This window comes from Embiotoca jacksoni, unplaced genomic scaffold (genome assembly GCF_022577435.1).
Source record: "Embiotoca jacksoni isolate LCO1_2020_lvr unplaced genomic scaffold, fEmbJac1.0.p SCAF_16, whole genome shotgun sequence".
NCBI lineage: Eukaryota > Metazoa > Chordata > Actinopteri > Embiotocidae > Embiotoca > Embiotoca jacksoni.
The window spans coordinates 2671011-2698077 of NW_027185296.1; the positions used below are offsets into that span (position 1 = coordinate 2671011).

At 41.8% G+C, this 27067-nt stretch overlaps 2 protein-coding genes across 2 annotated transcripts; both read right to left on the reverse strand.

Moving 5' to 3' along the window:
- Positions 1-368: 368 nt before the first annotated feature.
- On the reverse strand, positions 369-10803 carry map2k2a (mitogen-activated protein kinase kinase 2a). The gene is made up of 11 exons (XM_069150241.1): positions 9945-10803; positions 9564-9774; positions 8007-8153; positions 7804-7881; positions 7298-7349; positions 4830-4954; positions 3965-4178; positions 3119-3183; positions 2965-3026; positions 2417-2462; positions 369-2313 (listed from the first exon to the last, which is right to left on the reverse strand). The coding sequence occupies exons 1-11, from the start codon at positions 10031-10033 to the stop codon at positions 2203-2205; spliced, it is 1200 nt and encodes a 399-aa protein (XP_069006342.1). The 5' UTR covers positions 10034-10803; the 3' UTR covers positions 369-2202.
- Positions 10804-11875: 1072 nt separating this feature from the next.
- On the reverse strand, positions 11876-26153 carry pias4a (protein inhibitor of activated STAT, 4a). The gene is made up of 11 exons (XM_069150242.1): positions 26118-26153; positions 23631-24012; positions 23412-23496; positions 23250-23291; positions 22924-23014; positions 20376-20504; positions 18526-18631; positions 18296-18369; positions 18037-18197; positions 16913-17064; positions 11876-16812 (listed from the first exon to the last, which is right to left on the reverse strand). The coding sequence occupies exons 1-11, from the start codon at positions 26142-26144 to the stop codon at positions 16535-16537; spliced, it is 1527 nt and encodes a 508-aa protein (XP_069006343.1). The 5' UTR covers positions 26145-26153; the 3' UTR covers positions 11876-16534.
- Between the last annotated feature and the right edge of the window lie 914 nt (positions 26154-27067).

Genomic DNA, 27067 nt, shown 5'->3' on the forward strand with positions numbered 1-27067 from the left:
ATAAAAAGTGGGAAGATGGCAATGCTGGATATTTTTTTGATTTGGATCACATATTGGCCAACAACATTAAATAATTGAATCTGAAAATACTGGAATAACCCCACACACTACTCACCATGTGTGGCTTACTGTGAACTCCACTGTAAGAATGGCTACCAACCCCATATTGAGTAAAATGAGAGGATCTCTGACTTAAAATGTTATCAATGATTGCTACAGTCCTGACAACGATATCAGTTGATCATAATCACAAATGACTAAATGAATTCAACTGTAGTTCAATTTCTGTTAATTGTGGACTCTATTATACACATTCATAATATGAGTAACAAAAGTGTTGCCATAAACGGAAAAAAACAAACTTGAAGTACATTCACAAATAAGTTTTATTTTGATCTTTTTTTTTTTTTTACATTATAACCATATCCAACACATTTTTTTTTATATTATAATAAAATGACTCTTCTCCTTGTCATTTACATAAATCAAAAATTTGTATATTAAGACTGCAAAATAGTACTCCGGTAACTTCTGTATATAGCTTTGTACACATACAAGTGACGACGCACCCTTTTTGCTCTTCACGGGGGGATGGAGGGGAGGGGGAGATAAGAAAGGGCAGCCATAAGCAGAGAGAATACAAGAGCTCGAGCAAAAAGGCAGGCCAGCATGTAACACCACCATCACCACCATGTGACCAACACTGACCTGGGTTAAAATGTTCAGTCCGACCTTTTGTGCAACTCGAGAGGTCTGAAGTTCCACTTGAAGTCAATTTGTACTTGTACCAAAATTAATTGGGTTAAATCACAAGGAAAAGCGCTTCAACAGTATTTCAACCCAAGTCTTTTCCAAAAGCAAGCTTTTTAGATCGGTTGTGTCCCGAGACAAAGCTTGGAGCGCCACGTATAGCAGTACAGTGAAAACAGAACCAAATACACCTCGGGGGGAGGGGGGTGGGGGGTACAGACCAACAACGGAGAGAAAACAAAACAAAAAAGTCAAATCAGTCAACGTGATTGAAATTTCATATCAACATTGCAGAGATTCAGGCTTTTGATAAAAACACCGGTTAATCATCCCCATCATCATCTTGGGAAATAAAATACACATACAGTATTAGAAAGATAATAAACCATGCTATATCATCCCATGAATACAATTTGATCATTGTTTTCTCAATGTCAGTAAAGACATTCTGGCATATATCAGGCCTCCACAGCATACGCCTCCTCCCATGTGAGACATACAGTGCGGGCTGTGAATTGAAATGTATGTTGAGGAAACAATGTCAACACAATCAGCGTGTTGATCACCCGAATGCAAAATTAGAACATTCAAAGTACACGGATATACTGCTCATTAATGTGCATACAAAAAGAAATGATCAGCAAATGGAAAAACTTTAGTAGTCATGAGTACCCTCTTTGGTTTGTGACATTGTTCACAAAGTGATCGCTCATTTGCCAAAAAGTGAAAATGCCTCCTTACAAGTCCGTTTGTCCTGTGCTCAACTCACAAATATGATTACTGTATTGGAGATAATTGCAACATCTCTGCAAAAGAATGTTTTTGCATTTCCAAGTCTGACAAAATTATTTTAAATCAAATTATCTGCAGTCACCTTCAATAAAACCAATTTAAAGAGCATGCAAGTAGATAATATGTTTGGATTTCTGTGTCACTTTCAGCCCGACAAATCTCTACAGCAGGTTATTTATTAAAATACAGTCCCACAAGCCATCAACTGTCGCCATAGAAAAGATTAATACAGAATATTCAAGAATACAAAAGAAGTTTGTCAATGCAAATTCAGCTGACGCATCGGCAGCCCTTCAGTGCTTTACATCCTCTGCAGTAGCAGTGTGGAAATGTGAGCTGTGGCTGCTCTTGACACTCATGGTGAAGCTATGGTCTTACAGTACAATGACTCAATGGGCCCTGCTGCTGGTGAAGAAATAAATGAGAAGGGGAAGCCAAACCTCTTTAACCCAAGATGAAAAAACACAAAGTGCCAATAGGTGTGATGGCTTGTGTATGCACAGTATATGTATGTGTATGCAGAGAGACCCAGAGATGTGTCAGGGCAGTGTGAGTGTGTGTGAGAGAGAGAGAGAGAGAGTGTGTGTGTGTGGGGCGGGGGAGGGGGGGGGGGTGGAGTGGAGTGGGGTGTGTGTGGGAGGGGGAGGGGGGAGGGTCTGATCACTCAGTGCCGCGGGTGGGAGTGCTAGGCTGGTTCAGACCCATGGTTTTGCACAACCAGCCGGCAAAGTCCACTTCCTCCACTTCTGATCGCTTGATGAATGTGTGACTCTGAAGAAAACCAAAAAGGAAACTTGTGTTGGTACTGGCAGCATTATCACCAACCCGGTATTCAAACTATCAGACAAAATAACAATGAAGTTTTGTTACCCACCATCAGCATCTTCAGATCTGCCCTCTCAGCTGGGTTTTTAATCAAACTGCAGACACAAACGACACCAAAAAGGTTCATTAAACGTCACTGCTTCTCTTATTAAAACTCACCTCCACTCAAAAATGTATTTAGTTCATTGTTATTTCACTTAGAAGTTTTGGCCGTCACGGTGCAGTATGATGCATGGGCAGAGTTTGACGCTGAATAACATTTCTGAGCTCATCGTGACCGAGTTTTAACATGTGCAGGTACAAGATGATTTGGAAGTTGGAAACTTACACAAATGTGATGTGGACATTTCAAACATCTCATTTAACTGTTAAATAAGATTCATAATTTCAAACTCTTCAATGGCAGAGAAGGAGGAGATGTCATTTTGAACTTATGTTCATTACGTTTAAGGTTCAAGTTGTACTTTATAATTTCTCAATTCTAAATATTCTGCGTGCATATTTCCTTTTTGCTTGAGAGACTTAAGGTTAGATTAGAGATCTTCACTTTTTTTTTTTTTTTTTTTTGGTAGTACAAATACCGTTTCAATTACTCACCATTTTGTCACAAAGTCCTGGAAGTCGCTGGTGAAGACACCAAGCGGGAGTTTAGGGGGAGGCTGAAGAGGAATGAAATATAAAAGGATTATAAGTAGGATCATTATAAGACTGAGTATGTGTTCATTTTGTGCAAATTAGTTACATATCAGACCTCATTCACAATGTAGTCCAAAAGTTCAAAGATGGCCATGGCAGGTCGACTGTCCATCCCATGTCCTGTAAAAAAATGTTTTATGTGTAACAACTGAATTCAGATCTTAAGCCATCTTTAAAAAAAAAAAAAAAAAAAAAAAAAAAAAAAAAAAAAGAATTATTCGATTATTATTGAAAAGTTTCTATTTAGAAAACATGAATGTAAAAAGGTTGTTCCTGCGCAGTCTGTGCAAATCTGAAGCTGTATTCCAAATGACATACTTCCTGTACTACTCTCACAAATAGTGCTCTTCCATGTTAGGACTCTTGTGTAGAGCAGGGATTTTGACAGAGTAATGTTGTTTCAATCCGCACGCTGCTGTTCTGCACCGACTGGAGGTGACCTCAGCGTGGGAACACATCACCCTCCAAAATATCTGCAGCTTTAATTATTTTACCCAGAATGAACTCGCCATGTTTTTGTGCCTTCTGTTTAACACACTCAATAAACACACTGATTCTTCTGTCCCGCAGCAGCAGTGAAAAAGGAACACGCGAGTGTTCAGGAACAGCTGCTGCTGCTGCTTCCGCAAACCTTTTAATTTGAAAATTCTTTACACCGGTGGGCCCCGCCCACTTACTCAACGTAGCCGAGATGGCGACCGTTTAGGGTGGAAAGTGTTCCAAACTTCTTTTTTGGGGCGTTTTACGTGCGTCATCCTGGTACTTGCAGTACACCGCTTGTTTCTGTACTTGACAGCGTGAACGCACTTATGCGCTCAAAGTAACGAGTGTTCGCACGCAAGTACGTCATTTGGAACACAGCATCTACGTACGTGTTTGGAAATGTTTTTGCCTTTCTTACCGCTCACGGGCCTGCCTGGTGGTCTAGGCCTCTGCATGTTGGTGTGAAGCTCTCCCTCGGCTCCGTCCATAACGGCCCGTCCGAAGATGGCCTCCAGCTCTTTGGCGTCTGGTGGGGGGATGGGGTAGCGGCCGATAGCCAGCTCCACCAGGGACAAACCCATGCTCCAAACGTCAGACTGGACAGAGTAGTGAGTGCCCTGCAGTCTCTCCGGCTGTTGAGAAACACACAAACTACGTCACAACGGAGCAGGTAGAGCCAAGATGCCAGGCAGGAGAGAGGGTTGGGCAGGGGGAGGCTCAGGAAGTGGAGGAGTGGGGAGAGGAGAGGGGAGGGAGGGGGGCGGGGGCGGGGGGGGGGGGGGGGTAATGGCAAGGAGAGGTGGGGTGTGGTTAGGGCAAGAGGACAGAGGATGGGAGGGTTTGGCAGGAGCAGCTTTGGTCTGTTTTAGTTAGAGGGGTGAGCAAGGACAGGTGTGTGTGTGTGTGTGTGTGTGTGTGTGCGCGCGCGCGTTAGAAATCACAGTCAGAGCGCAAGAGTCTCCACTCCAGCGGTGCATCGTGGGTGAAGGACGGGAATAAGATGGGACGGACGAGGAGTTTTTGGCACTGCAGCCACCAGGTGTCTTAAGAACGAAGGGAAAGAAGGACGAGACAGAGCGAGCACAGTCGCCTCCCTCACTGCCAAAGAGCCCTTTCCTGGGCACAGCCCTCGGTTCTTGGCAGGGGAGGCAGGGAGGGCCAGAGGAAAGGAAAGCGGAGGGCGGGACCGGTGAACAAGAGCCATGTGAGAAAAGTGGAGGGGGAAAGTGGGGATAGGGCCAGAGGAAAAGGGGTGGGGGCGCAGGCGTGCAGAGCTGACTCACCGACATGTAGGAGCGCGTTCCAACAAAGGAGTTGGCCATGGAATCTATGAGCTGGCCGCTCACACCGAAGTCGCACAGTTTGATCTCCCCACGAGAGTTGACCAGGATGTTGGAGGGCTTGACGTCTATATGGAAGAGGCGGTGTGGACAAACAAACAAAATGTACATTACATTTTCAGAGACGCTCCTCTGCACGGTGCCTCACCAGTCATCCACACTCAACACCTACTAATGAAAATTTGTGCTACACAATTTTCACTGTCGAGAGAAAGTACTGCTCGCAATAACACATTTAAACTCAAGAAGACGCAACGACGGATGCTGCTACTCTGTTGTCCTAATATACAGTACAGTGAAAACTTTTAGCCATTAAAAGTGAGGATGTTTTCAAAATGAATGCCACGAATAGTTTTTAAATCAATTAACTTCCTACAAAGTGCAGCACAGAAGAAAAAAAAACAACAACGTTTATTTAGGAGAACTGGTGCCATTTTAAACATGCACAGTTAAGGTATGTAGCGGATAGGTTGCACCAAACATCTTGGGGAACTTGCCACAGGTCCACCGTGGATTTGTCTGTCTCTGTGTCTGTGTCTTTTGTCTCCGCATGTAATGCCAGACTGACTCCACTGATGTTGAGATCAGGGTTATGAAGAGGCCGTCTCATCTTTCGCAGGGCTCCTTGCTCTTGCTCAATACACTTCTATATCACTGGCTGTTTGGGCTTGTTGTTACGCTACGGAATGAATTATGGCCCAATCAGATGGCCCCCTGTTCTACTGATCCTACAGTGTGATGACCAAGAACCCAAACAACTGAAGTGCCTAAACTCTTTGCAGAGCACTGTATAGTTGGGTTTGTGTATCCATGTATATGTAGGGCCGTGAATGTACTGTACGCATGAGGAGGTCTGCATTGGGAGTTTTCATGTAAAATAAGAACACCTGCAGTGGAGTTGTCTGATGGACAGCGAACATCTCGCACACAGAAAAAAATACACACAGAAATATTTAGAGTGGGACTTCAGTCGACCCTGAGGGCTGCGGGTGACACGCACAGCATCCCCCCACCCCCCACCCCCTCTCACTCCCCAGCTCTTGCCGAGCCCCTGATCTGAACGAGCCTCGTCCTCCGCATATTCAATTCACCACTGAAAAACATCCTGCGAAATAATGGTGCGCGACAGAGCCCTGCAATCTGTCCTCTGCGGTGTGTGACCCCCTCCCACCAACCAAGGACATGCGAGGAGTGACTGAAGCCGAGACGGCAGGAAAGAGCGGGAGACCGATGGAGGGAGACGCGGTGGGAGGGGTCAGCAGGGCGCGGCTGCTCTATAATCACATCTGAGAGGCTGTAATTACCGCCTGAGCTCACAGACAACTCCGTCCTCGAGTACCACCGACCCTGCAGTACTCTGAAACTTCGCTGCCCTGCACCAGACACGTCTGACCGCTCCCTTCACCGGGACCTTATCACAACAGCACACCCATGATCCCTCACTTTGCTGCGATGTGAAAAACCCGTCGTGGACTTTTGCGACGGTGTGACTTGTGATTTTGTTTCAATGCAAAAAGATAATGGTTTTCATTTGTTTCATGTTGCAAATTTCTATGATCAGGAACTCGTGACATTTCCGAATAATAGTCTGCTTTGTGGCGAGCGTGCTAAAGCTCTTAAGAAGTTGATGCAATGCATATGGAGGAAAAAGCATGAAGACAATTAATAACAAAAATTTGAAATGAAGAATTACAATGACTACTGGAGCCGGTCTAGTTAGTGTGGCGCATTTCAAGTGGTTACACACACAGAAGAATGTTTTTTTGGGGAATAGCAATCATACCTACAATAAATGCTTTGTGTTAGTGTGTGTGCCTGTTTCAGAACGGCACAGATAATGTCAGTGGAGAAAAAAAAAAGAAAAAAAAAAAGAGGATAATCCTGCATTTGTTTTTATTTTTAAATATGATGTCTAATGCACGGCCTGATTTTCTGCTGGCCGTCTCACCGGCATCAGAAAATGTATCCACCATTAATACAGAAGGGATGGGAATCATTATGTTACCCACCACAAATGTCCACGAAACAATCTACGTTTTACTATTGCTAAATGGGGACTAAATATGGTTTTAGATGGACTCCAAATGCTATTTTATGGCAGTTTTGTCTTCTCACTCAGATTATGTGGAGTCACAGGGCTCTAATGATGAATACAGCACCCTGGTATCTGTTTTATTAAAGCTTTTCTCATGATATTATAAAGTCCCTTTACAACATGAATGTATAAAAGCAGTAAACTGTTCACCACAATGACCACATCCAGCCTGGTTGTACCATCATTACCAAATAATGCTGTTAGCGACTCAGCAGTTTTATAAACTCAATTTCTTGAACTACAAGTGATTGAAAATTGCACAACGGATTCTGAGGGCAATGCGATTTATTGAGACGAGAGGACGCTGTTACTGTACCTCTGTGCATGATCTGGTGCTTCTCCCGCAGATAGGCCAATCCTCTCAACACCTGTAAACAGGAGAGCAAAGCATTCAAAACAAGCACACAGAGGGAAAGGTCTCAGACAAGAGTGAATATATACACAAATATAACCACAGGATTCCCCTCGTGTAGGTAATGACTAGAAACAAAAATAATAACAATAACATTATTGTGGGAATTCCATTCTTACACTGTTAAACTCTCAGCTCGATGCTGGAGTTTCAGTTGAGTAAGCTACAGTAGGCCCCACTGTTTGTGACTGATGCATGACTGGACAACACACAGCTTGTTAAGCAGCACACACCCACAGTGAGCAATAAGAATATTTGCATCACTGCCAAGTTAAAAAAACAAAAACAAAAAAAAACTGACAACCATGATTTGATATGCTGCTGGTCACATAACGGAGAAATTAAGAAGAAGAAAAAAAAAAAAAGAGGTAAAAACTACATTTATAGTGCAACATAAATAGTGTACATACAGCTATGCTAACTTTTCCCAGGATTTCTTCCGGGATTCTTCTGGCTTCCTTTAGGACCTGGTCCAAAGATCCACCATCCTGTAGAGACAAAAACCGGCCATATTAGGATTGACATAAAAGCTAATTTATTAGATAAGACACTTGTTTCCAGCCACATCAGTTCTGTGGATAAGAGACTCCGCTAACAGTCTTTTGTTTCTCACCATGTGCTCCATACAGATGCTGATCTCCCCGTCGCTGTAAAAAGCCCCATAGAAGCCAACAATGTAGGGGGAGTTGCATTCGTGCAGCACCTGCAGCTCTCTGATAATCTGGTTTCTGATGGCAGGCTTGATTTCCAGGTGGATCAGCTGAGGAGGGAAAAGGTGAAACCGTGAACCGGTTTTGACAAAGATGAATGCAACAGATGCAGTGACATCATTTATTGATCTCCTTATATGTTATCTTAGCAATCTCAGCACACACTGGTAAATATGTATTCGTGCAGTGTCGCATTACAATGATTTAAAAAAAAAAAAAAAAAAAAAAAAAAAAAAAAAAAAAAAAAAAAAAAAAAGCTCCAACATTTTTTAAGTTGTTTCACGTAATTTACAGAACTTTTAGTGAAAATTCAACTGGCATGTGAAGACACACACACACACAGACACACACGCATGCACGAGTTGCTGCAGTGTCACATAAGATGTGAAATGAAAACAGGGAAAAACAGATTATTAAACCAAAGTTGAATAACACAATACTTGGCCATTTTTAAGTGCCTAACCGATTCTGAATTTTGGCGGCAACTCCATATGTGCAGGACGTCCTTCCTGCCAGTTGCCATCAGACTGTTGTTGTTTCTATATTTATATTTCTAAGTGTACATTCAGGGATGTGTGTGTATATGTTTTTATATTTTCCATGTATATACTTTGTTTTAATTCTATATCTTTAAAGATTTGCAAATCACATTGCTCACTGTATTATATATTATTATAAGTAAAAAATTTTAGGACTTTAATCAACATTTTTGCCACTTAGTAAATGTATTTTCAGCTTTTTGTGCTTGGTTTTAAATGCACATGTTTGATGTTGGTGTCTCTTGTGGTCGTGTTTGTAGCTGCCGTATCAAAGACATTTCCCGTTAGGATGATTAACATTTATCTATAGTCAACATAAAAAAATATTTTTTGGGCAAATATTATCTTTTAAACTAAACATAAAAAAAACCCCCGATACTTCTGACAAGGACCCTTTTTGTTCTGTTTTTCTTTTGTTTAAAAAAAAAAAAAGAAGCTAAAATGGGTACTGACTTAACTACGTAATTTGTCTTATCACAGTACGCGTGGTTGAGGCACTGATACCAAATTACTTCAGACATATCTTTGTCATTTCCTCATTGCAATTTCCACGTACTTATGACAAATGTGCCTCTAATCATTGGCAGAATATAGTATTCTCCTTTTCCTCCTGATGGTGGACTCATCAAACCACTTCTCTCACATTTTTCAAGGCTCAACTCCCTAAACTCCACAGTGCTGCCATCAGCCCAAAATGAGGACATAAACACAAAAGTATACGTCACAAAAATGATCACAGCTGAGAGGGAAGAATAACTCCCCGTGTACATTTTTCCTGTACTTGTGGAGAGCACTGATGAGGCTATGCGTTATTGTTTTCAAATCACGGGACAGTGAGCGGTGCCCACGTGCACGCAGCTCCCTCCCTACTGTCACGCTTCACCTGCAGCAAATCATTTTCAACAAAACGGTAATGTTCACCTTCCGAGCCATGACCAGACCCGAGGGTTTGTGGCGGACCTTGTTGACCACTCCTCCGTTTCCGGCACCCAACTCACATATGGGATCAAAATCCTCATCCTTCAGCTCCCCGACCTGAGCTTTCTGGGTGAGGAAGGCTTCCAGTCGTTTCCTCTGCTGTTCGTCCAGATCGAGCTCACCGAGCTTCTTCTGCAAGGCCTCGAGGTTGGCTCTGTGGAGGAAGACACAGGTGATTTGACCAGGAGTTTAAGACGGGGGACATTTAACTTCCTCAAACTGCACGGTGGTGGTGGTGGTGCAAAGATTCAACCTTAAGCAGTGCCAGTATACAGTGACAATTCACAACAATGACTATGATCTCATGTTGGGGGTGCTACTTACTCAGATGCAGCATCAATGGTGTTGGAGGTGGCCTGTCCCTCCCCGATGGGCGTAATGTTCAGGGGAACGGGTCTCCTCTTGGGAGCCATTTCAACAACAGCCCTGAACTACTTTCTCAAATGAAGCACTAACCTGCAAGTGAGCTGATCAGCTGCCGATATGATCGTTTCCTCGTTTCAAAGTGTGAAGAGAAAAAAAAAAAAAAAAAAAAAAAAAAAAAGCAACAGGATCAGCTCGTAACTTGGCGAGCTAACGTTAGCAAAGTTCAGTACACTGTCGGTATCATGTCACTCAGCTAAATTTGGTAAAAAAAAAAAACAACTAAAAAAAACCCGTCTCATGCCGACATGCTCTTTAAAAGTCAGGTAGTGTTGTTTCCCCGGTGCAGCTACAGAACTTGGAGTAAACACATTTCTCGTGTTACGTTTCTTCTGGTTTGGTGTCTACCTGCTGCTACTAGCCATTAGCCACCTAGCCGCTACGAGCTAGCTCCTGGAGAAAAAGAAACCCCGTGTCCGTCGGTCCGTCCGTCAGTCAGTCTGTCTGTCTGTCCTGGCGCGTGCGGCCCGCTCGCTTTTTCCGCGTCCACGAGACCTCTGTCCCGCCTCGGTTTTTTTTTGTTTGTTGTTGTTGTTGTTTGTTTTGTTTTTTACCGGCCGGCTCCCTTCAGCTGCGTCCGAGCAACGAGTCCCTCCGTGCTTCCAGCTCCGGGTTGTGTGTGTTGGCCGAGAAGAGCTCCGACTGGTGGCGCTTCAATACAGGAAGCAGCAGCTGCCTGCAGCACCAGACCTGTGACACCCACAGGGAGAGCCCTGCAGAAAGAGCGCGAGACTGCCTGACAAGTTGATACGAGATATGTTTAAAAATAAATAAATAAATAAATACATTTAAAAAAATAAATAAATTAAAAAAAAAAAAAAAAAAAAAAAAAAAATCTCACGGGGGACGTGCGACATATGCGGTTTAGTGATAACACCTCCGGGTGTGCTGGTTTTTTAATGAGGTTTGTATCTTCTCCACCGTTTATAGCAGCTTTCTTATGTGTTTGATGGCAGTCGGTAAACACGCAGCAAAAGTGCATTACTGCCACCCACTGGCGACAAGAGGCAAATAAAGAGTTTATAGTTGAAAAAAACAAACTATATATATATATATATATATATATATATATATATATATATATATATATATATATATATATATATGCCCCCTTAACCCTCCTGTTATGTTCACCTGTAAGGAACAGCAATATTGTTCCCGGGTCAAACCGACATGATTTATTTTTTTATTTTTTTTTGCCCAAAAAAATGATATCAATTTAATCCATATTTAGCGTAATTATGTTTTTCACCTCAAACAGATGATGTATTAAATAAAAACATTTTTAACCCGTTTTTTTTTTTTTTTTTTTTTTTTACATTGGCATTTATTTTCTTTATCTTATCGAGACTTTTTTTTTCTGTATTTTTAATGACCTGCAACATAACAGGAATGATTGACTGAAACAACTTTTGCATTTAATGATTTAAAATTGTGTTTGAGGTTTGAAAGCAATATTGTTATGGTAGGTCTGTTTTCTCATAAAATCAGATTTGCAGATGTATCAAAATAAAAACCTGTGGAAATGCTTTTAAACAGATGATTACATTTGTTTGATATACTGTGTACCCTCCTGCATATATCTTTTAATAGGTACAGGAATCTGTCAAAATCTAAAAATATCAAACTGTCTGATCCTTTTTTTGTCTTTCTATTTAAACATTTCTATGCTGCCATCATAGACAGATTTTGGCTGGATAAATGATGAATGTGACTAGAAAAAAAAAACACCCGTTACTAAATTTTCTGACAGAACTCTTGACCAGCTATGAAATCCCAGTGACGATATTGTCAGTAAATCTGCAATGTCACTATAGCAGCATACAGCATCAACCTTACACCATCTTTATTCAGCGGTAATTCATGCTGAGAGAAAACAAAGTAAAAAAAACATGTTTTTTTTTTTACCCAAACCACACACCTTTGTAGATCCACAAGTCTGTGACCTACAACACCTAAACTAAGCTTCCTTACATGTTTATATTTTTGTTGATTAAAAGACAGAAAAAGCAAATTTTCCTTGTGGTGGTGTTGAACTATATCACTTTCATCTATGGGCAGTTTCTAAGAGGATCAAATGTTTGCATATGTAAACAAAAACAACAAAAAAAGCCAACAATTTCAGTGCCGGGCATATACAGTACGTATATCAACATGTGACAGTAAGAATAGCACAGGTGTAAATAACCGTCTCTGTACAGGGACTCATGATTAGAGGCATTATTAACGTTACGGTTTGACACCTGTGTAAATTCTGTAATTACAAATCCAAAACTTCAGCTTTGAAAAAGTCTATTGAAGCTGTTGCAGTATTTACTCGATATCAGCTTCTCAGATATGTTGCCACACCTCACATAAAGTAAAATCTACAAAATGAAGACTAACTTGAAAACACTTATTGTCCACCCGACCAGAAAGAAACTCAGCAGAGTATTTAATGAAACACTGTATTTACAATGACACGATATATTTAATTAGATTTAGGTTTTTCTTTAGGATTATTTTGTCAACTTTGAACGGGCACACAGGAAACAAGCGAGAAAGGGGATAACGTGAATAAAATGTCCGTAGCCAGAGTCAAACCATAGCAGTTATGCGAGTAACGGTAGTGTTTTTTTTTCACAAACTATTTTAATAAGTATCTGTGCAGTCATCATACAGCTGATCCAGACAGACTGGGGTGACATCACGATTTTCTTGGTATGAATAAATGGGACCTACTTCGATACAAGATAGGGAGCACAACTGCAAATACGTCTGATTTCCCTTCTCGATATAAAAAAAGAAACGTAGGGGAGTTTAAGAAAAAGATGATTTAATAGCAGCATCATTGATTGGAGCATGAGATTGTTGTCGTCATCATCGTCATCGTATCTCTCCCTTCGTTTCCAAGCCGGTGCTATAGTGTCTAATAAAGGCAAAAATGCTACTTGAAATAAATACAAAAATGTATTTATGATATCATTGATGTTTTAAGTGGCTGCAGCAAATTGCCTTTAAAAGGCTTTTAGACTTTGGAGGTCCCAAGTTTCCTTTAAGTGACTGAATTTCTCCCAAACAATATATACATTTTCTCCAGCTGAAGTTGATCTAGACTTTTTAAAGAGAGCGCCTGTTGACATCCTGAACAGTGCAGAGAGGATGTGATGCATCTGTTCCCGTAGCCTTCTGGCTGAATAAAATCATGGCACACTGGTTTTTAAGAACTGATTTTAATTAATTCCACACGTCAATAACAGCTGTTAGAATACGATCATTTGAAATTTTACAATTTTATCCTCAACAGGCATCAAATGTGTCCCCAGATCTGAGCATTTTGGTACAGGACATAACAATCCACACCTTAAGAAGTCCTCCCAGTTCTCAGTGGCATCAGTGTCCGGTGCTGCTGCCCTCAACAGCTTCTTATTGTCTGTTTGCCAATAGGAACAACTGGAGGCAATTCAAGGCTTAATAAAATATTATTTAAATTTTATTGTCTTTTAATATGAACATATAAAAAAACACAACAAACAGAACATTTACATCATGGATTGTAAGCCTCTGCCCATGCTACCTTAAGCAGTATTATTAGAAGAAGAAAAGATGCCACTACAAAAAGACCAGAGCCTCAGCTCTCTCCGGCTCTCAAACAACCTGCGCACTCAACTGGCTCAGGTCCACAGCAACAACCTGCACCACCGCTCCTCTTCAACCGGAAGGCAGTGAGAGGTTTTAGGAGATCCACTCAAAAAATTACCTTCTACCTAGCAACAAATTAACAATGTAATTTTCATATGTATAGCAGTTACTTACAAATTGCCTATCGTGACAGGCAGGTCTTCGAGTTCGTTAAATTATTTAGCTTCAACACGCCGGGTGTAGGATATCCTTCTCGGGGACAGACTTTGATGCATCACAGAAAAAGCGCCATCAATCAAGTTGTGTGGATTCCCAAAATGTTTTCATCTGTGTATCGATTTTTGTATGCCGTCAAAGGAAGGAGAATAATGGAAGACCAGATTTGACTCAATCTACTTTTTCAATCGTCAACCCTATCGGAGGATGCACTTGCAACGGTGAGGCCCCAGATCGATGTGGAGATGTCATTTCTCAGTGCGTGTGAGCAAGGCAGAAGCAAAACCAGGCTCTGTGCTCATCAAACCGCAAAACAAAAAGGGATGGTGATAGAGGGAAGCACACAACGCAGGAGCCGATACTGCCACGCCCACCAGGTGTCTCAGTGGAGGAGGACTGGTACTTTTCTAGTTTAACATTTTCTGATTCTTATGCACAGGATGGTTGAGGAGAACTGGTCACAATGGTCAGGGATATTTGATTAATACTCACTACAAGATGGCTTTCAAAAAAAAAAAAAAAAATCCATAAACTTGGGATGAAGTATGTGATGAAAATGCAAACAGCTCAAGCAACACAACATCTTTTCTCATCGGCAAACAGATGCTAACAACTTTCCTGAACCTACAGCCTGCACATCCAGGCCTAGCATCTGTATCTGAGGAGCAGCCGTAAGATACCGACAGTGCTATTGCAGGTGGTGAGGAGTATTAGTTGTGAGCCTACAGCATGTAGCCATTAAAGTCCAATTCTATTCCAGCAACTAGATATGACCTTATCGCTACTGAAAACAGGCTGAGAGAGGGGTGCAGGGACAAAGCTACACTGCTTGTTCCAGACAGAACAATCCGTAAGCCAATCAATAACTTTAAACTTCGTGGGGCTGCACTGATACTTCAATAAGTTTTGTTGTGTCAAATGTGTTGAAACCATCGCAGCAAAGTACCCAGGTCGAGTTCACCAAAGTAGAAAAGAAAAGCAGCGTTCACCAACAGCAGAGCCGCGAGCCTGGATCAGCCAGATCTCTACACACAAATCCCAACAGCAGAGGTGCCCTGATTTCTGCAATCAACAGCTACAGTCTGTACAGAACTACAGCCAAATATTATGTCGATTTACCACAAACGACTGTTTAGAGAATGTGAAGCAAATAAATATATATGATACTTTCAAAGCAGGACACAATAAGATGGGATAAAATGATGTAAGCACTTCTAACTCCTGTTCTGTCCAATTCTTTGACTGGAAAAATCTACAAAATCATAAATGCAATAAAACACCCATCTGAAAGACTTGGGGGTGGTGAGGGGGGGGGGGGGGGGGGGCACTAACCTGGCGGCCAGCTCAACTGGCCTTAAAAACAACAGGCTCCAATCTTCACCACTTAACAAAAAAGGCACCAAAACCCCGTAACCATTTCCCGTCAGTGAATTCTCAAAGTATGCATGCTTCAGAACAGCTACCTGACAGTCATTTTGATGAGTAACTCGCTCATGGAATTCTGAAACATCAATCCTAACAAATCCTGTTCCAGATATAATTGCAGTAATGTTTTAGAGTCGCAGAGTTCCACCGACAGTTTGCCGGGTTGATAGTCAAAACCTAACTCACCTTTAACCAAAGCTTTTGTTGTTGCAGAGGGAAAGCAGAGCTGCATGGAACAATGGAATAATAAAAAAAAATATAAAATAAATGAAAAAAATAAATGCAGGAAAACACAATTCTCCAGTGTAAAATTGGCTTCAGAAAGACGCGTCAATTCTTCTGTCCTCCATTTCTTTCAAAGCTACTCTCTGGTCAGTCTGCTAAGTTTTTTTTTGTTTTTTTTTTATTATTTATTAGTTTTTTTTTTTTATGACTGAGGTAGGTTCTCTTCATCTAAGGACAAAATAAAATGGAAAGCATCACACATTGAGGCCAGTATTGTGTTCTGCCCTTTGATAATTAAAAGGAAAAATTCCTGAAAAAAAACAAAAAAAAAAACCTTTCAAGCTTTGAATTCATTTTGTGAACAAAAAACACAATAGGAAACATTTAAATTTGCATCACACTCCAGATATCGCTGCCTTGTCCACTCCCAAATTATTCAGAGTTTTTCATTTGTTGTTTTTCCCCTATTACCAAAAACTACCGCGGAGCCTCATTTTTCATCTTGCCTGTTCATCACAAATGTGACAAAAATCAGAGATGCAAACATCGAACGCCCATGGCTAAAAGAGCCTGTAATTCCAAGTCATATACAAAGAGAGATGGGGTGGTAGCGAGGGAATAGTCTGGAAAGACAGGAGGTGGTGTTGGTGGTGGGGTGCTCAATCCAGTCAGTCTCTTTAATAGAGGCAGGACGGTACAGATATTCACTGCGAGGAGACGATTGGCCAAAAAGCGTTAGAGTTGCTTCCAGTGGTGCACAGTAGAAAGAGGAATCCTACTCACTCTAGACTGATGATTCATTAACAGTGCATGTTTGTGGGTTTTATTTGTCTGGGTACAAACCAGAGCTGCTAAAAGGCTCTGATGTTTGGGCATAAGGGAGGGTTGTTGTTGTTGTTGTTGTTGCATCTAGTGGATTACTGTGTTCCTGTCCTCAGGTTTTGTGCCCCCTGCCTCTCTGTCTCTGTGTGTGTGTGTCAGTCTGAGGGGACAGAGCTGCGGGGTCAGTAGGCAGTGACCAGGTCCTTGTCGTAGTTGTATCGGCCTCTCTTTGGGGCAGGACTGTCGGCGCTGTCCTCAGTGTCCTCACTGTCTCCTCCAGCCCCGCCCCCCTCCTCCTCAGAGGACGAGTCAAGAGTCAGATCTACCACTATACCTCCTCCCGGTGCCACAGCGGGTCCTCCTGTACCTCCCGCCGTCCCCACAGAGCCGCTGCCAGATTTGCCCGTCAGACTGGTGGTGCTGCTGTGGGCCGGTGAGTGGCCGTTTGCTTCAGGAATGCCTGCAGAAAGAAGAAGGATTTATACTCGTCAAGTACTGCACCACAAAAGTAAATCCATGCATGCAGAACCAGAGAGTCAAGTGATGAGTCTGACACTTACATATATCAACAACAGGGTACTCGGGTGTGTTGCTGCGTTCTCTTTCCCTGTCCCTCTCCTTCTCGTCTCTGATGGGTCGCCAGGAGCCGTCTGTTAAGTACTCGATCTCCTCAATGTCCTCACTTGTCTCTTTCAGAATCTCAGATAACAGCCTGAAACACACACAGCTGGTTAGAAGAACATCACAGAACAGATTTCACACATGAGAAAGAACAGAAGGATCCGTACTAACTCAACATGAGATGAATTTCTTTGCTGTTCATCCTGTTGTCTACAGATCTTGTCTGTCATTCTGTATCCACAAATTATTTTGCCACTGTGCTGATCAAAGTCTCTATAATATTAACCATCTTCATGAAATAGCAAGACAATATTTGAGCTGTGCTCCATGAAGTCCATCAATAAAAAGGAGTCAAATCCTTCCTTGTTTCTTGCCATTGACTAAATCCCATTAGTTATTACACTGTTGAATCTTAAACTGAGATCAGTTAAAGAAAGGACTTTCACACAAGCATATTTTAAGGAATGCAAAGATACCTCGTAGCCAAAGTGAAGCACAATGCTTTCAGTCTTTGGGAAAGTGAGGGAGTGCCTGTGAGAGCTGCTGAGAATAAGCAGGAAATTACACGCCCAAATTGTTGTTAGGATTTTCTTCTGGTAAAATGAACTGCAGGCGCATCATTTTTTTTCTTACTGTATTAATAATGTGTTATCGTGTTGCTGATGAGATGCAGGGACGAAAACAGAAAGATGTGTTGATCTCGTGGATGACATGATCTTTAAATCATTACTTTGTGGTCCTGTAAGCCTAGTTTTGTGGACACTTTGATCTGCTTGACACACTTTGGAATATAACCTGACAGCAAGTGCAGAAATACAAACAGATCAGATAACCACCCTTTCAAGCCATAAAGAACATTCAGAGCTTTTAAAATGAGGAAAATAATAGGTTGGTGCAAGGTTTAACCTGTATGAAGTCATTAAATCATACGTGCAGATTGAACACTTTCCCCAAGCGGTCTTCAACACACTGATAGGCGAACTTACACAATCTTCCGAATTTATTAAGAGGATGACGGTCCTGCAGGGATGAGACATGTCAGATCATGCCACTGTATCCTTACCCATCAATAGTGAGCAGCTCAAACGGAGCAGGCTTGTCGCACACGGGGCAAGTCCATGTGGGCTTCTTCTCGTTCATCTGCAGGAAGAAGACCGCGTCGAAACACTGGAGATGGGCGCAAGTTAACACTCGGCACGGCACGCCGAGCCGCATTTTCACCAGCTGGGAGGTAAGAGAAGGAGAAGGTGTAGGACGATAAAGATCTCGCGCTTAGCGAGATGAACATTTCGGAGACTGTTTGATCAGGAAGATTTACTCACTGGACAGATGAGAGAAACTCGGAGGCCTGTGGTCGCAATTTCACTCTCCGGGTCAAAGCGTAGTTTGTCTTGGACTGTAGATAGATGGACGGTGAACAGTTAAATTTTGCAAATATTTTGTATATTTGAAATCCATTCCCATCAGAACAGCATTAACATAAATGGTCAAAGTCACCGGATTTTGAAATGTAAGGATTTTAAATGTTGGAGAGTATAAAAGCAACACTTACTGCGTTCACGACAGCGTTCTGCACTCTCGACAGAGCAGAGTTTGAGTTGGCTGAAGAGGTCTGCTGCAGTGAAGACCCTCACTAAATACACCGCCACGGAATACCGCTGGAAACACACATTAACACGGCGTGAGCATTGAATTCAAGAAGGGACTCACTGAAAGTTGAGCATTGTCAGTGGCTCAAAGTTACTTAAAATTAAACTTTCACACAAGACTCATCATAGTAAGAAAATACATGAAATCCCCTCACAGCTGCTCAAAAAGTCTGAAATTATGTTGGATCAAACTCCTCACAAACTCCTCCTCTGGGCCAGCCACAAAGTTATGGATTTGCACTAACTGAGTAATAATAATAACTTTATTTATAGAGCACCTTTAAAAACAGGGTTTACAAAGTGCTCTACAGAGAAGCAAAGCATAGTCATACATAACGTCAATACTGGTAAACATTTAAGAAAACAGGAGGCAAAAAAGACCATACCATAAAAGGTAATGAATACAAGAAAACCAAACAAATAACCAAAATGAGCAAATGGAATAGAAAACAAACAAATAAATAAATAAATGAATAAAATAAACAAACAAAAACAGGGGAACAAAAGAACTGCATAAAAGGACGACATCACTTAAAAGCAATTCTATAAAAATGGGTTTTAAGAAGTGATTTAAAAGAAGTCAATGATTCTGCAAGCCTTATCTCCTCAGGTAGGTCGTTCCAAAGTCGAGGGGCCCTAATGGCAAAAGCACAGTCACCCTTCAATTTAAGCCTCGACTTTGGAACGGCCAGAAGGGCCCCACCGGAGGATCTAAGGCTGCGAATTGGCTCATATGCGGTTAACATTTCAATAATGTAGCTCGGGGCCAGACCCAGACGGGCCTTAAAAGTGATCAACAAAATCTTAAAATCAATTCTAAAACCAACCGGGAGCCAGTGGAGAGAGGCCAGAACTGGAGTAATGTGATGTCGTCTGTTAAAACCAGTAAGAAGCCGAGCTGCTGCATTCTGAACTAGTTGGAGGCGGGAGATAGATTTTTGGTTCATGCCAGAAAGGAGGGAGTTGCAGTAGTCGAGTCGAGAGAAAATGAGTGCATGAATTACTTTTTCCAGGTCAGAGTGTGACAGTATGGGTTCGATTCTGGAGATGGTTCTTAATTGAAGGAAGCAGGACTGGACAATTTTTTTGATCTGTGTTTCAAAGCTTAACTGAGAGTCTGCTTAGCAATCAATTCTTTACTCGTGTCTCACAATGAAAAAGTATTTTCGTTTTAAACTAAATCTGTGAGTTCTCGGATGCACTGCACTTCTGTGGCGCAGCTGTTGGTTTAAAACGGCAGTAATCTCATCACACTGTGAATAAAGGGATGTTGTTGGAACATTCTCGCTTGAATAGGTGGTTAGATGGTTATCATAATGAACAGCATAATACAATACATACAAAACCAACCAAACGTCACTTTCAATTCTAGAAGTAGGAATCGCCTAATTGTGGATGCATTTCTTAAAATTACACAAAACTATTGATCATACTTCTCTTCATTCTCAAAATATTTGATTACTTTTCTGTCTCTCAGGTACACTGAAAACAGCCTCTGACCGCGTTTAGTTTTAACTTTGACATTGTTCATCTCTACTTGATTTAAGAGTGGACTCGTCGGTCTTTCACCTGCTCATCTTGATCAGAACTGTGGAGGCAACAATGTTTACTTAGTTCTATGACACAAAGCTGAGTGGGACCCATGAAACACTCAGGCGTGCCTTGCTGCACCGTTGAATCTGTACAGAGGAGCTGGACAGATCTGTATGCCCTACTGCCTCCACGACCCCGAGATTCATCATTTGACTCTGACCTTGCCAAAGTTTCCCCAGGTGATGGTGACTCTGTTGGTGACATTGGAGAGGTGCAACCAGGGAGTGATGTTTACAGGACGACAAGGACGACGAGGTTCAACACCAGGCTTGTTAGAGGGGTAATATCCCTGTGAACAAACACACAAGAGAAACATTTTTAAAAACGTGTCAGTGAATTGTGCAACATTTGATCTCAAATGGTTTCACGTATTCTGTTGAAATCAAATCTGAAATGCCTCTGGAGGACTTTGGTTGCAGTTTACAAGACATCTGATGGTTTTAGTTGTAATCTCACTTTTTAAACCACAAAGCACAATATAAAACATATTGTAAGATAAGATATTTTCCTGCAACAGTTCAAATGGGGGAAAGAGCTCAGCTCTCCTCCTCAGGCAGAACTAAAAGTGTTCTGAGATGAGTTTCACACGGTTTTCAGATTGCAGTTAACACTTAGGTGTTTTTTGTTTGCATATCTGCTTCTAAAACACAGAAAATTGCCACAAAGGAGCCAACAATATTTTTACTAAAGAGAATTCCACTGACCCTTTCATCTTAGTTCATTTTACAGACAGGAGAGTTTGTTTGTGGTTTAACTCAGCACAGTTGTTTCCTTGTTCATTCAGTACAACAAAGGCTGAGTTGATGTTTGTGAACAATAATCCTTGTAGTTTCCATCAATGGACATATCTCACATTAAAATATTAATGTATTATTAATGATGTTCATGTCCTGCATAATTTTCCATTTACCCAGGGGTAAACAGAGTAAATATAGAGAAGAGCTAGTAGGAAGGCCAAGCGCTGGCACAAAATACTTTTGATCAATTTCTTCCAGCAGTCCGTGTAAATATAGTAACCATTTTTCTTTTGAGCTGAGCTGCTGAAGAAAAAAAAAAAAAAAAAAAAAACGCATCTGAAAAGAAAGTTAACACCCAGAAAAACTAACTCGGAGAGAGACCGGAGTTAAGAGCTAAAGTGCTGCCGACGAAAGCAGTTGGACCCTTTTTATCAATTCGGCAGAGACATGGACCTTTGCGCCTGAATTGTAATGCCTGTCCATTCCTTCTGAAGCAAGGGTGACCCCAAAAGGTTGGAAAGTGTTTTCAGTCCAGCTGTTAATCTTGCCATCATGATCAGATGTCATCTTCTACGGGTGGTTTTCTTGTCTGGACAATGTCAATTCTGGCACTTTTCATTGTGGGAGGGGACACGGCTGGTTGGAGGGGAGAGGGGGGAGGAGGGGCGGGGTGCAGGGACTAGTCAAAAACCCACCTTGTCTCTTGGTTTCGAAACATCGCCCACCTTCCTGCCCGTTTCTTTCTTTCCATTTTGAAAGCTTCTGTGTACAATAGCAGAGCTTTCCAGATTGATTGATGTTCTCCTCTTGGAGCAGCTTCAGGAACTCCCAAGTGACCATTGGGCCATCCATTGAGATTCGGAGGAGCCTTTTAGGATCAAGAGGTGACGGGCTACTCTTCATCTTCTTCGAAACCTGTTCTGCCCGAGTATGTCCCATTACTCTGAATCAAAATAACACACAGCTGTCTTCCCCTCACTCCAGTACCGTACATCCGTCTGTTCTGTTGATGTCACATTAAGCACTCGTCAAGAGACACCACAAAGCCTTGTGCCCGTCTTGTGTTGTTGATCAGCTTCTCTTTGAATTGCAGAGACAAACCAAAACATACTAGGTAGCTTGGTTTTGTTGCACCACATGAAAACAGTTAGACTATTTCATTATCTGGCAACATCTGAGTAAAAATGACATATCCGAGCTTAAATTGAAGGAGTAGTGGGAGTTGATGACCATCTTCATTACCCATCAAATCTCTGTAACAAGCACAGTTTAACTTGGAAAATAAAATGAAAATACTGAGCTGCCATAAAGTCCTGGTTCTTCTTCACTTGTGTAAGATACTTACAATCAATTTTTAGAGTGAAAATTTATACTTGGGGGAAAAAAAAGAAGACTTGCATTATATTTCATGCATCAAATTATCTGCCGTAAAAAACAAATTATTGTAGCTCTATCACCATGCAGGTCCTAGCTTGGATTATATACACACCACAAAAACACACATTATCTAAACCACACCGTCTCTTATTCCTCTGTAGATAATACCGTTGTTGTTGTTGTTGCTACTGAGAAACGTGGTTAAACAAGAGGACACTCGTGCTGGTGGAAAGCTCCGACATCCAAGACTTGATTCAGGCTACCGACGGCAAACTTTTTAAACACCAAAAAACTACCAAACTCACATTTTGGTTTTCACAACATTGATTTTGAACTGCTGTCGTTCCCGTTTGATTTGCTGACTACCCACTCTGTGAACACAACAAAGCGGACCGTGGCTTGAATGTTTCAGCTTCCCACCACTACACAAACACAAACACCACAACAGTTAGTAAGCCACACCGAGACGGACAGCTGAGAGCAAGCCTACTGAAGTCTTGCCCGTTTGTAGATCCCTTCAGGTTAGCCGCTTTCTGTTCTTTGGTTATGTTTGTATTGTGAAGGTGTGGCGTATCTCACAGTGAATCAACTCACCGGCACATGACAGTAGGACTGGTTGACCTTGACAGCAATGTTGGGAGGATACTGGTCCTCCTGGACACCAATGGAGTCTGTGTAACAGATTCTGCAACAGAAGAGGAAACATAGCAGCGTATAAATGTTTGGTCTTTACACAGGACAAAACAGGACCACAGGTGAAATTCAAACACTACATATCCATGCATGGCAAAACTATTTTCCTTTCTTTCCATTGCATCTGTGAGAAAGCTTCATCTTAACAGACCAGTCACTGGCAAAACCAGAACATACAGACAACAGGATTGTGAAATTTCTATTTGTGGAATTACTGGAGAACTTACCTAAGAACCACTTGGATTGATCGGATTCCTGGACGAAGCTCACTAAGAAGGTCAAAAGGTCACAATTTAAATTAAGTATCAATGATATTTGTAAATTAGCTTTGCGTTTACAAGAAAAAAATCTGATCTGTCAGGGTGCATTTGATTGTTTTTTTTTTTAACCTTGCATTTCTGATCTGGTCCGCTTGGTTCGGTGTTAACTCAAAGATGCATTGACTGTCCTGCAGTTTCTCATTGTTCTGGGCAACTGTAAATAAGTGTAGACAAAAGCTATTATAAAAACAGCACTTTGCATGGTTAAATCATTTTGTAAACAACGCAATATTTGTCCAAAATGAATCATTTAAACATAAGGCCCAAGAACCAACAAATAGCACTGACTTAGCTCTGTTGGGGGCAGCAGTGTCTCCAGAGTTTGGTAGAAGGGCAGTGGCACCAGCTTCACATCTGCTGCAGGTGTGGGGATCGGTTTGGAAATGCCGTTGAGGTAGTCTGCGCCCTGAGAGGTGGCCGTGGGGGAGGAGCTGAGGGACGAGTAGGCAACTGGGACGCCCTCTGGACGCCGAGCCGCCAGCCAACCGGATGTTTTGGGGAATCGCGACTCGTAGAGCTGCCTGACGTTCTTCAGCAGCTCTGGGCTGTACTCGGTCTGCACCAGCCTCAGCGCACGCCCCACCAGGTCCTGCTTCAGCCCGCTTTTGCTGCGACCCATAGAGGCCAGCAGCGTCTGCAGGTCTGAGACCCGGAAACTTTTGACCATGTTCTAGTGGGAGGACAAGAGAAAAACATCAGACCCACAAAACAGACACAACGCAGTTTGCAAACAGGGAGAGTCTCGGGGACAGCGCCAGCGATTTACAGGTCCAGACGTATCTTGAGATGAAAATCCTGACTGAGGAGATAGTGATGTGATGCTCGTCACTTGCTGTGAAGACAAATACCACTTTTTATCTGTCTGTCCGATGCAAAATACATTCTATTGCATAGGTCATATTCTGTTAATCAAATGATTCAATATCTTTTGGGAACTCCTGCTTAAACACACCTGCTATATTTGCCCACGACGAGCTCCGCACAATTATTTACCATTACCTTATATGCCGCATTTAGCATGACATGGCAGTTCATAAAAGTGTTTGATACCAGCTAAAATTAGCACCTGTCCTTGGTCACTTAAATCCTACGGAGCCTTGAAACTGCCTTGTCATTAGCTAGCTATATAAAGAAAGCACACCGATGCTTATTCTGATCACTTGCATTATGACCAAGTCATTGTGCTTAAACAAGTTGTGTTACCATTAACAAAAAAAGAAACCTTTACACCCTTAAATCTGCAGTTAAAATGTAAGATTACAGATTATATCTACACTATACAAAAATGTAAGACACACAAAAAAAAAAAAAAAAAAATACACTGACAACATGGTCAAACTACTCTGTATACACCTATATAGTGAAGCGTGAATATGGTGGACTGTATTTTGTTTAAGGATTTTAAGCAATCCGTTACAAAAACATTGACTCAGAATATATAAAAAACCAAAGGTCTGAATTTCTATTTGAAAAGAAAACGGTTTTGTTTGCCTTGGTCAGTGTTTACATGTACAGCTAAATCTGTTTACAGTCCACATTAAAATGTAGCACTGATGAACTTCTGTAAAATGCACATTTCTGGGGTAGAGCTGGGTGATATATCGATATTTTATAATGATACGAGACTAGATGTTTTAGATTTTGGACATTGTAACGTTGCGATGAGGCAAAAGTGTTGCCTTTCCCTGGTTTCAAAAGCTGCATTACACAAAAGTGATGTGATTTTCTGAACTAAACAAGGTGTTGTTGATGTTCTATAAATGTACCTTTACCTACTTAGTCACTATGTGGACATTACATATAATGTTTACTGCCATTTGCATCTACTGTTAATGGCTTATGAATGAACTCGTTTGAATCATAGTAGCGACCAAGGCTTAGACAACAAGCAAAGCTTTTTTAGATTGGAAGATTAGTCAGAAGTTCTCAGAACCAATCAAAAGCAAGAACACTTATTGTGACATCAGTCTCCTATTTCCGCCATAATATGTCAAGATGTTCTTTAGCTACAAAAGTGGCACACAACACTCAGGTCAGTGGATTCGGTTATTTAAGGACAGGCCACACAACACAAACAAAACAGCCTTGCGTGGGGATGTTTATCCAGGCGGCAGCAGCCACGACGAGAGCCGTCCGACATGCTTAAGCTTTATCTGATATTGCAGAGTTAAACGTATGCTTTCTGTCTAGATTGATTTTTTTTGTTTGTTTGTTTTGTTTTTGTTTGACGTCCATTGGACAAAACTGCGGCCACAAAGTCAGTAACGTTGCAGTCTATTCAGGCTCACTTAAACAAGAGCCAATTGCAGCCTGCGCTCTCGGCGAGCTAGCTTCTCTGAAGCTGCTTGTATTAAATCATGGCTACAGGACATTTTGACAGGTGCACAGCTCCATGTAGTAACCGTACGACTGCACTCAAACATCACTGTTAGGCGAATAACATCAAATGGCAACATGGCAGGAGGCATGCCAGCAGCAAACCCCCCACCAGATGCTTCCATGGTCTCATCATTCATTTTCGGTGTCTCCACTCAGAGCAGCGTGATGCTAGCTGAACCAACGCACTTGCTTGGTTAACATTACCTAGCAGGCTAGCTGCGTTAGCACCACAGGCTAGTTCGTTCCGTCGTGATTGAAATACACCGCATTTGTAAGAGTACACGCTCCCGACAGTATTAATACAAAGCCCCCAGTTATCCCACGGCCAGAATAAGTTTCAACCCACAAGCCCTCGCCCGTCTCCCATCAAAACCAAGCCAACCAAGCTCTACTTGCCATCGCTTCCACCAGTTCGGCCGCCATCTTCGTGCAGCAGTACCGCGAGAGTCAGAGACGACGGCTAGTCTTTCACCAATGAAACGCTGAGCCTAATTTGATAGACGGGCAGCTGTAGCCAATCAGCGCGCAGGTTTAACTAGCACCCGAGGCACTACATTGAAAATGGGCGGGACAAGTATTTTTTAAAGTTACAGTACAACTTTTAAAAAAAACACCGAGAGGCAGGTCTCCTCCTCAAAACAGGCCTCAGTGTCTATTAATGACACCACGTGTTAAAGTATTTTGATATTCATGATGTTCCAGTTTTATAGTATTGAGTTATTGTGAACCTGCGTCTTAAAGACTGTTTAAAATCAACGTGGATGTAAAGCATGGCGTGTAAAGTGGAATGGGTCGCATGGTCCGCTCAATTCCCGTCCGAGCAAAATATTCCGTTCCGGGTTCTGCGTCCAACCGTGAGATGTGGAGTTAATGCTTTGTCTGAGGTACGTTCATCATTAAATTAACACAAGTAATGAACGATACACTCATACCCTTCAAAGAATAGGGGCAACCATTCCCCGTTTAAAACACAAATACCGCCCTGTGTCATGATGTTGTGAAAATGGAAGTAAGCAGGCCTATATCAAGGAAAATGTACACTCCCATTGATGATCCAGCCCTTCTTTTCCAAAAGCTCCTCATATGTGGGCAAAGAATAGCCTCATGGAAACACAAAGATCAATTGAGGGAATCGCAATAGCATGTTAAAACATGGTGTGTTTTGTTTTGGCTGGATTTGTGAACATGTGAAAAACAATGCTGTATTTTCAGCATGACAGTTGGCTTGGCCACCATGCAGATTGACACAAAAGGTTATCTATGGTTAATGTCATTTAAAAAATAAAACTTATAATCGAAATATAAGATTCTATTATTTCAGGGATTTATACCCCTGGCTAAACGTA